The sequence below is a fragment of the Microtus pennsylvanicus genome, chromosome 10, assembly GCF_037038515.1.
Source record: "Microtus pennsylvanicus isolate mMicPen1 chromosome 10, mMicPen1.hap1, whole genome shotgun sequence".
NCBI lineage: Eukaryota > Metazoa > Chordata > Mammalia > Rodentia > Cricetidae > Microtus > Microtus pennsylvanicus.
The window spans coordinates 66,271,953-66,282,845 of NC_134588.1; the positions used below are offsets into that span (position 1 = coordinate 66,271,953).

Genomic DNA, 10,893 nt, shown 5'->3' on the forward strand with positions numbered 1-10,893 from the left:
CAACGTGCCCATTTTGTAGATCCAGAAACAGATAAGAGTCAAAGTCAGGTTGTGCAGCCGGGGCAGGTTTCGAACTCAGTTACTTCGATGTTAGTTCCAAGGCTTCCAATTTCTCCTTAGAAATAATAGTCTGTCTCCCTCTAAGAAGTTCCCTAACCATCAGGAGCCGCAGTAAAGAAAACTCTTTGAATACAAAAACCTCCAAATAAGACCTCTGATTAAAAAGGTTTAGAAATGGGAAAAATGCAAGAGCCATTGGTCAGATCTGTATCTCAGAGAAAAAGAGCACCGTTTACCAGAAAGTTGGTCTGGCTGCAGCAGCGAGCCCCCTGTCTTCTGCTGCTCCTAGCATATTCTCTAGGTTCTGTAACACCTCTGGGCTTTGAGAACCAGGAGTCCTCTTTAATCTTAGATGACTGTTTTTATTTTGAATTGCTGTATTTCTTTTTCCTTTCTTACTTCTAGACACCAAGGCATTTCTCTCCGTGAAGCATGAGCAAAGCCCGAGGTGCAAGCCAAGCCCTCAGAAATGTGATCGCTGTTACCAAGGATCTGAAGCAAAGTAACAAACCTAGATTCAAGATCAAAACGCTGTACTCTAGTATCTGAGGTGGCACCTCTCCTAATCAGAAATGGTAAGCACGGGGGTTTTGCTCTGGGATACATGGTTGCTGGGCCATGCTGAGAACCCCTTCTCACCTGTGATTTTATTCTGGCTCTGAGGGATACTATGTTAAAGAACCTTCAAACATTCCTGTTCCAAGGAGTGCCTGGAGGTTTATGTTAGTGAACATATATCCTGCCTCATGCAGACATAGACCCTTGATCTACTCTGTTTATCTAAGGACACATTAAAATAAGACAGTTTCTTAAGCCTGACGAAGATGAGGTGAGTTTTAAACACTTCACAACCTATTCGACAAAGCCAAGTGTGAGGAAAGTCTTCCTTTTCTTGTTGCCTCTTCCCCATGCAGAATGGGGAGCCTGTCAGTAGGACTGAGATTTCTGAATGGCTGTGAGGAGAAAGGCTAGTGGACCACCTTGAGGAGGAGAAAGGTAATGGACGGATGGGACCCCCAGAGGCCAAATGGGACCATCAAGAGGGAGGTAAATGTCAGGAGCTAATTATCAAATTAAAGGAACCTTGGGAGGTACCCCTCCTACGTGGGCCTGCTACATTCTCTCTCCCAGGTGGAATAGTCAGCGGGTGGGGGATGGGCAGCGAGCGGTTCAGTGCAGCACCTGCAAAGGTCCGGCTGGCCGGCGGGGTAGGGAGGCTATCCTCGGAGGAGAGCCTCCTTTCCCCCTAATTTCTTAACTCTTGGCCTGTTGAGTTCCTCAGCCAGTCTGTCCACTGTCCAGCAAGGGGCCTGGCCATGGCTCCCTTTTCTTGAGCTCCGTACTTTCATCCAGTTTTGAGCAGCCCCGTTTCAGATTGGCCTTTTTATGTTTGATATAAAGAATAGTTGTTGGCCAATTTCATCTTTTCATCGCTGTTCTCTAGGCCGGAATCCAAGCGGCTTGTCAGATGCTCATTAACTCCCCCTTTGGCTCTTTCTCGTGTGTCTCCTAAGCTCATTGTGCCAAGAACTAACGCTTTCTTTTACACGACTCTCTTTCTCTGCTCCATCAGGGAGACAAATTACTTTCCAAAAGGGATCGCCAGGGACGGTTTAATGAGAATTTCTTTGGGGCTAGGCATGGAACGCAATGTAGTTAGCATTCGGTGGACTTAATTGGACTTTTCTTTTCTGCCTCTTTTAAAAAAAAATCTGAAGCTATCCTGTTAATCTCTCATTTGTAATCAATTGTGTTGACTAAACAAAAGTCTAGGTCGTCTTTTCTTCCTGTCCCAGACAATCCTTTGTTGCCTCTAAATGCCTCGTTCTCGAGTGATCCTGGTTCTGTGGATGGGCCCGATTGTTGACAGTTCATTATTGCGCTTTTGTCCACTTAATCTTTCTTGCTGTGTTTTGCATGTGCATGCCTTAATGAGCTCCGTTGGCAATTAACATGTTTCTGGGAGCAAACTGGTTGCTCAGACGTTTGAGAGGGAAGTGCAGGGAAAAGGGCAACGCAGCTGCCTTGAGGTTGTTTATTTCCCAGCATTTTCTCAAGACTCCTGTACCCTCTTTGGCAGCACCCTCCTTTCTGCCCTCCCCTCCCCCAGCCCGTTTACCACCAGCACACCTGACGTCTTACCGCTCTGGGGTCTGGCTCAGGCAGCTCTCTACCTTCCTGTGAGCCAAACAGCAAATTGGGGCCCCGTGTAAACCCACTTCTGCAGCCAAGGCAAGAGCATGCAGAGTGCCCCCCAAAATTTATCTGGATGCTGGCACTTCTCTGTGTGGCTCTTTGTGGAGAGGAACCTCTAACCCGCCTAAGGCAATAGGACTGTACAATCTGTTATGCACAAGGCTGTGGCTTTGGAAGGAGGCTTTTTTTTTTTGAGTCTTGCTGGCAAGATTGCTGAAGTGTGAGCAGTCATGGACAGAACAAACATCTTGTAGGGGAAAAGATAATTGGAGTCTTTTTTGTGTCTATGACAGGATTCCCTTCCCCCGCAATTTGATTTTTTTTAAAAGAAAATATTTTTTCTGGGTGGCCTCTTCAATTTAATCAAGGTTAAAATATTAATATGCAGTGGATAGCTACCTTGTTTAAATCATTTATTAATATTGAAAAATCCAAGTCATGCAAACAATTTAATATTAAGGAGGAAAAAAATGAGAGCAAACAGAGCCAGTCGCCCACCAATTCCGATGCGTAAAGCTAAGAAGGAGGCAGGCTAAGATGGTCACAGAGGGAGCCTGTGCTGGCTGTGGAAGGTGTTTAGTAACTAGGGCAGTAGGTTCTTCTCTTCTGAGGTGAAGAACCTTTTTTGGTTTCCACACCCAAACAAACCTCTTCCACCAGGGAACGAACGATGTCCAACTCGAGGAAGGCAGAACTCAGGCGAGGTTCAGAACAACTGTTTACCTACAATTATGTCAGATGTGAAACACCGCCTTGTTAGGGGAACACCGCTGACAGAAGCTGGAACAAGCAAGAAGAGACAACCTCAAGGGGCTCGGGGTGTGAGGGGAAACCGGGCAGGTCCACCTGTCATCCAAGGGCCAAGCAGGAGGAAAACGCCTTCGCTACCTGACTTGTAGGTTCATTCCTTCTGAGTTTGCTAGGGAGGAAAACCAATAGCACTTCAATGTGGCCCAAACCTGAGAACACATTTCTCCAGTTTGCAGTATGGGAGATCCTTTTTTGAAAAGTTATGCTAGCACAAGACTTGGTCAAGGTCCTGTCACTTGACAGTTGAAAAGCTAGCCTTCTGGAGGGCATGCTCCCTCTTCCGTTTACCAGTTTTTCTTAAGAGGAGAATACTTGACCAGATTCCCACCTGCAAGCCAACTCCCCTTCACCCATCACATCCCACCCAGCATCGACCTCTGCATAAATATCTTCCCAAGGTATTTAAGAAGATATGTTTGACATGATAGGCTCTCCAAGAAGTACGTCCGAAAAGGGGCCTCTCAGAGGAGAACAGGAGGGGGAGGGAAAGGAGGAGAGAGAGAGGAAAAGGAGGAAGGAGGGGGGAAAGGAAGAAGAGGAGAGGAGGGGGGGGAAGGAGGAAGGAGGGGAGGAGGAAGAGAAGGAGGAGGGGGGTGAGGAGGAAAAAGAGGAGGAAGAGGAGGTGAGGGATGAGGAGGGAAAGGGGGAGGAGAAAAGACTTTTGATGGAAATGACAGAGCCCTGAGATGCCCGAACTAAGTGGCATGAAAGAGTGTCAAGCAAAGTTAATAAAAACACTTTGAGAATTATTGGAGGAGCTGACTTCTCAAATTCAAGAGGTCTCCAGGAGCCGAAGTTCATATTCTCTGTGGCCAAGTCCTCCTCACCCCCTCGGGGGGTTTCCTGGGATTTATAGAACGCATAGAGAGTTCAAAGTTAAATCTGCCTGCTCCTGTGGGTCCCGATCTCTCCTCCAGGAACTGCAGCCAGAACAAGATAGCATTTAAATTCCCTCTGGCTTCCTCGTCCCCCTCCCCTGGCTGCGTCTTCCCAGACTTGAGGGAGGAGGAAGGGGAGGAATACAAAAAAACGAGGACGCTCTCCTTTCAGGAAATGGAATTCTAATGTACGCGTTCCTATTTCTGAATCGGAGGTACTAAAAATACCCCTGCGACAGCCTGAGGAAGCTGTCGCTGTCCTCTGTGCAAACAAAATCGACAATTCTCCTCAGCGCAATGGGTCTTCGGGTTGGGACAGAAGGGTTGGCTGTGACCAGCATAGATCTTCCACCCCGGCCAGGAGCTTCTCCAGGCCACAATCCCGAGACTGCTTTCCATCAATGAAAACTGAAGGAAGCGATGGTCTCTTAGAAGCCTGGACTTTGGATCCCTGCCCTACCTCGCCCCGGAACCCTGGGCATGTCATTTAGATGGTCTCTGACTCTATTTCTTTCTCTGTAGAGTGGGAATAATCACACCACACACACACACACACACACACACACACACACACACACACACACACACACACACCAGTTTGCAGATTGTTGCTAAAGCTGCATGAAGGTGTTGAATGCCTATCTGAGAAAGAAAGCCCTGGAAATAAGAGGATTTATTTCTCTCTCTCTCTCTCTCTCTCTCTCTCTCTCTCTCTCTCTCTCTCTCTCTCTCTCCCTCCCTCCCTCCCTCCCTCTCTCCTGGTGGAAGTCACTGGCATGCTCAGTAATGCGTGCCTACTGTATACAACGCATTGGGCTAACCTTGACTCGTTACTGTCAGAGTTACCTGGGATTGCCCTTTGCAGTAACCATCCTTCCCTCCAAACAGCCGCCACCGCGGTGGAAATCCGGGTGGGGTCAGCACTCAGCAGTTCTCGCCCCCTCAACTCGGAGGCTGCATAGAAGAGCACTCCCGGCCCCGCGCCGCGTTTCCTCTGGTGTAGAACAACGTTCCAAAAGACGTGGGCTGAATCACCGCACCGATATTAAAAGTGTGGAGGGGAGTGAGGATGGAGGGAGGAGGCCAGGCGCGACGCGCCAGTAATCCGAGCTCTTGATTATCTAGATTCGGATCAAACGGGGCGGCGGCGGCCGGCCCCCTCCTGGGAATGATTAGATGATTAATGTAATGCTGTTTGAAGGGTCTCTGTTTTCTCTCTTAATTTGGGTCATTACTTAGAAAGCAAGCGTGAGATCATTTCATCAGTGTGCATGGCGGCAGAGATAGCTATTGAGGAAGTGGGCTAACTGCGTGGTAATCAGGACCGGGGAGGACACGGCGGCCAGCTCCGGGAGCTGGGCGCGCCCTCCCGCGGCAGGGGGCCGCGTGTGTAGCTACCCGGGGACAGTTCTAGCAAGGGACACCGCTAGCTCGCCCAAGACTGGACAGCCTCTAGCAACAGTCAGAAAGGAGGCTTGGATAGTGGTTGCGCTCCTTATGCCCTGGCCTTTTTCCTGCTTTGCATGCTACTGAGTTCCGGGATACCCAACTACCAGTCCCCGGCATCCAGACACATTTAACCCTTAAATATTCTTTTTCTCACTCAAATAAGAATCTCAAGTATCTGCTCGGACACCAAATAAAACCTTGGGCTCTCGATGGAGCCGGATAGAAGTCTTTCGGCCCACGATCCTGGGTGCTTTAATATAACAGCATACCAGGAGTACGGGTTTAGCCTTAGCTTGGCCCCGGTGTCTCAAGGAAGTCACATTTGGGAAAGGAAAAGCTATAAATGGCTACTTCCACCTCCTTCTTTTGATTTGTTGAGCTGACTTCGTGGCGAGGGGGTGGGGAAAAGAAAACGCGCACTAATCGTTCTGTTTATTGAGTCATATATGTGTAATAATCCGTGTTCGCTTGTACAGGAAAGATTACAAGGTTGTGTGAAGATGGCCGAGGGCATCACGCTCTTCTAGGCGCTTGCGGTGACAGGCCGGGATTAAAACCGGCTGCCTGAGGAGAAGCCAAGGCCTGGAATTAAATAGGTTTCAGCGCACTGGATTTAAATACTTTTCCTGAATGTACAAAGGTGGGAACCACGCGTTTGTTGCTGATCATCGAGGACACGTTTAACTTTTCCCCCAAATATGCTGGTTTCGATAAATAGATTTTAGCCTCTCTGCTATAGTTTTTTTTTCCTTTTAATTTTAGAAATAAGTTTATACGTGTGATTTGCTTGGGTTGGTACAGGGCAGGAAGGAAGGGCAAGGCAGTAGCTCTCAGCTCTGAACTGTCCTGGTCAGGTCCTTTGCAGAGGGGGCAGTGGCCGGACCCACGCTGTCATGGAGTTTGCGCACGTGTTTCTTTAAGTCAAAGTTTCTGCAAAAGCCTTTGCCGCAAGTGGCGCACGTGAAAGGCTTCTTGTCGTTGTGGGTGTGCATGTGGAAGGTCAGGTTGTAGACCTGGTGGAAGGCCTTGTTGCAGATGGTGCATTTGTACTGCTTCTCGCCGCTGTGGGTGAGCTTGTGGTTCTTGTAGTTCCCTACAGGAGAGCGAAAACCAAAACAAAAAAGGAGGGGTTTGTCGTGGAAGGAGTCGTTCCCGCCTGGGTACAGCTCCCACCCCTTGCTCCCTGCAGTGGCTCTGAAGGCGGTGCTTGACTAGGCGGGCGCGACCTCTCTGAACTAAGAAGTTGTCAAACTTTGTCTGCTTCAAGGCCGAGGCGCTCCTGAAAGGGTGGTGGGCTCTTACCCAGCCGCCCCCGAGCCCCTACCCTGCTCAACCCAGAGGCCCACGAGGCGTCCCTCCTGCCGAGCTCTGCAGCCTGGGAAACTTTTGTGCAGCCTAAAGAGGCAGCAGCGTGTTCTTCCAGCTGATACCTCGCTCCAAGAAATCCGCACAAACCTAGGATCTGTAACGCAGTTCCTAGTCCCCTCCACCCCCAAATCCCACTTACTATCTGAAGACCTAAAAGTTTCTTGGGAATTGGGTAGATTCCCGGTTCTGGGAGCATTGGTGACCTGACCCACCCCTTTTTAAGTTGTTCGCGGGAGAAAAGAAGATGCTGCTTAGATTTTTTTTTTGAAAGGGAGTTCTGCTTACAAAGGGAACCTCATTGAAAAGCAATACTCTCTGCATTTTCTACTTGTTTCCTTTTGCCACGTTCCTTAATTTCCAGCTTCAAAATTCAGCCCCCTTCCCCCATGAGTTAAGTCTTAATCCATTGAAGTCTCCTAACCGAGCCCGGAGAGCGTCTACCTATATCCGGCACAACCCGATTCCAAAGAATTGCGGCGCCCCAGCCTGGGGCTTTTGTGCTGCCTCTACCCACCCACTTCTCTATCGGCCCCCCTTCCCATCCCCGCCCCTGCGACCCTCTCAGCCCTCGAGATGAGATGAAGGAGTGTCTAGCTAAGTACCTTACCTTTTTGGTGAAAGCCTTTGCCGCAAAATTCGCAGACGAAGGGTTTGTAGCCCGCGTGGATGCGGATGTGCGTGTTGAGCGTGGAGCTGCGATTGAAGGCTTTGCCGCATTGGTTACACTTATGTGGTTTTTCCTGCGGAGAGGGGCGTGCGTACAGTAAGGCCAAGACGTGGGCAATACCTCGAAGGGACACAGCAGCCCCCCCCCCCCAAGGGTAAGGAGAATCCAGCATCCAGAGCTCAAACTAGGGCGGAGGGTGCACGCCGAGCCGGGCCTGACCTTGGGGCCACGTACCTGGGTGTGGATAATTTTGTGCCTGCAGAGAGTGCTAGCCTGGCGGAAGCCTTTGCCACAGACTTTACACACAAACGGTCTGGCTCCGGTGTGGACAGGCATGTGGCGGGTGAGGTTATAGTGAGCATTAAACACCTATAGAAGGACGAAAGCGGAACTTGTGTTGAGTCTACCAAGGGCCTAGGATTAGCTCTGGAGGCCACAATTTAGCTCCCCCAACCAACCTCCCCATCCGAAGCGCGAGTCCTTTTGTCAACTGTGTGACGACCGACAACAACCCCATTTTTCAGGATAGGAAACTGAGGCTCAACTAGGTATCCAATGGAGTATGCAGCTATTGGGGAACTCGTGAGCTTGAGAAAGGGATGTACAAGGCCGCCCCAGAAAGCAGGTGGCTGCTAGCTCCCTCCCGCAAGAACCTTAGGCCTCACCTTGCCGCATACTTCACAGGTGAAGTTTTTGGGTTTGCTGTCAGCCGAGCCCCCCGGTAGTTTGCTGTGGCTCTTGACTCCCCCTCGATCAGCGGTCAAGGCCGAGTTCTCCTTCAGCACCTGCTCCAGCGGCGCAGGCAAGCGTTCCTTATGGGGATAGGGAGCTGGATGGGGGAACTTGTCCGCAGTCAGGCTGGCCAGTTTGGCATTCTCCAGCAGAAAAAGCTTGGGATGAGCAGCCAGGGAAGTGGGGGCCTGTGCGTTGAGAAGACCGGATGGGAAAAGGTGGCTGCCGAGGAGCTCCGAGGGTGGGTAAGCAGTGGAGTCCAGGTAGTTGAAGTAGTAGAGCGAGCCACTGGCCGGTAACCCCACAGCCTGGTTGATGACCTGGGGCTTGATGACCCTGCCGGCCGGCAGCGCAGACGGCGCAAGGCCCAGTTCGGCCTTGCAGCACACGCCACAGTTGGTTTTGCACAAGCCGCTGGCGCCGCACACTGGGGCCCCCCCGCCGCTGCCTCCTCCTCCACCGCCGCCCGCCCGGAGGCTGCTTTTCCAGAACTCCGAGTAACTGAGCAGCGTCTTGGACGGCACCTCGTAGCCTAGAGGCTGGAGGGGTATCATACACGGCAGCGGCGAGCAGAGGTTGAGCAGTTTCTTGCTCTGGCTGCTGTCTGCCTCTAGTGCAGCAGGCCGGGGCTCAAAAGGCGCTCGGGGCTCGGACGTCTTAGCCATGATGCGCTCGATGGAGAAGGCTAGTGTTTTAGAAGTGGCTGGTGACGCTCCAGCGCGCGGGCAGGCCGGGGGCACCATGGTCTCCAGGGAAGCTGAGCTGGCCATGGCGCGCGCGAGGCTGAGCCAGGCTGGGCCAGGGCACAGCCTCTCTCCTCTAAGTCTGCATTCCGGAAAAGGCAGAGGGGAAACCGCAATTTAATAAGCACCTAGTCGGCCCGGGTCACCCATTTGCATTCAAATGAACAGAGGCAGAACAAAGTGCACCCAAGGGTACCAAATTACCGCCCATTAACCCGGCGCGCAAAGGAGCCCACCAGTCCTTGCCCTGGGACTATGAAAGGGGGAAGAAGGGGGAGGCTGTACAAAGGAAAGAAGAGGGGGTAGAAGAAAGGAGTCTCAAAATAACACTCCCCAACCCTTCCCTGGACCCAGGCCTCTGCCACGCGTGCTGGGAGCTGGGCACTGAAAGGGCAAAGTTAAAGAGGACCAGGAGAGCCACCTCGCTTTTACCTCTTTCCCCCACCTCCAAGGAGATGCGTTCCGAGCCATGCAGCGTGTCTCTTCTGTCACATTTTGATGGCAAACATCTTCCTCTCCGCGTGAGATCACTGTCTTTTACATTCAGCTGACATCACATGAAGTCACTTGAAGTGGAATGACATGGGCGGCGGCGCGACTCCCGTTGAGGACCCTGCGTTCCCCCGCGCCTGCCGGCCGCCGCCACCGCCCCTCAAACTTTAAAGGAGGCAACTGGCGCCCGCGCTCCCTTCGGGAAAGTGCGAGCGGTTTGCGAATCGGGAAGGAGGGAAGAGAGGGAGGGGGGAGGGGGAAGAATCGTGATGGTTTTGCCGGTGGAAGGAGGTGGGGGGAGCCCAAACCCAAACCTAGGCAGAGTTCCTTGCGTGATTCACAACTTTGGGGGGCCTACAGGTTTAGGGTACGCGGGGAAGGCGGGGTGTCCCGGACGCACTACCTCAAAGGGCCCCTGAGTGTCCGTCTAATCACCGAAGTATCCCTTAGCCCTGCGCAGCCGAGCTGGGCACCGTGCTAATAAACTGCCATTTACCTACGGAGCCGGCGCCAGCCCCGAACACGCGCAAATGATAATTACCTCATTAGGATGTGGCGCATGGACGCGGGCGTTGCGTTTGGAGGGGGGAACTTGTTAATGGGGAAATATTAATTTATGCAAAAACAACGAGCTCGCCTTGGCTGGCGTCGGAGGTCGAGAGGGAGCTCCCTGCAGCCTAAGGACGACCTCGAAGAGTCCGGAAGGGCAAGGCTGCGCGCCGGGATCCTGGGGACCTGGGGAAGGGTGGGTGCGCCTGAAGCCCTCTGGCCCGTTGCTTGCCTAGGGCTGGGGGAGTCTTGCCTCGAGACCCCTAGGGCTGTTTGAGAAGCTAATCGACCCGAATTGCTGATTTGTGATCGGGTTTGCAAGGCAAAGTCGGGCTCTGAGCCTGGTTTAGGGCTGCGTGCGGGGAGGATTCGGAGGGCAGCTCTCCCGCTGTTGGTACTTACTGTTTGTATAATTGAGAAGGTCCAATCTCCACCTGTTTAAGGAGCCGATTGAAACAGCAGAACCTCCCCTGGATCCTATTAAAACGTTTTTCCTCCTAAGGCCATTCAGTCGAACCAATTTTCCGAAGTGATTCATAGAGCTGAATTCTGCCAAGGCAGCTCTTTCACTTTTAGCCACTAAAGCACCGCGTGGAACCGGGTTTTGTGTTTTTCTAAAATAAAGAGAAGGATTATCAGAGGAGAGAGGGAGGGGGCCTGAAGCGGGGCGGGCAAAGACTTAGTGTGGCCAGAGGTACAAGCAGAGGGAAGAAAAGGCCCTTTTCTAGACAGGGCCCAAGTAAGTTCGTAGGAATTCAGCGTTTTTTGTGCCTGGCGCACAAAAGCGGAGCGCTCCGCGCTGGGTTTGGAGGGGCTGAATTCATGTTTGCAGACCATTCCACCTGCGTATCACAACAAACTGCTCAGAGACGCTTCAGCACTTTCAACAGGCCGGGTGCTCTTGGCGACAACAAAAGTGGTCCAGGCTGAGGGTTCTTATGGGGGGGGG

General features: G+C 51.9%; 1 protein-coding gene across 1 annotated transcript; it reads right to left on the reverse strand.

Annotated features, from left to right (window-relative positions):
* Window positions 1-5,815: 5,815 nt before the first annotated feature.
* Fezf2 (FEZ family zinc finger 2) lies at window positions 5,816-9,621 on the reverse strand. The gene is made up of 5 exons (XM_075988583.1): window positions 9,336-9,621; window positions 8,094-8,985; window positions 7,663-7,797; window positions 7,369-7,501; window positions 5,816-6,486 (listed from the first exon to the last, which is right to left on the reverse strand). Exons 2-5 carry the CDS (start codon window positions 8,928-8,930, stop codon window positions 6,224-6,226), a joined length of 1,368 nt encoding a protein of 455 aa, XP_075844698.1. The 5' UTR covers window positions 8,931-8,985; window positions 9,336-9,621; the 3' UTR covers window positions 5,816-6,223.
* Between the last annotated feature and the right edge of the window lie 1,272 nt (window positions 9,622-10,893).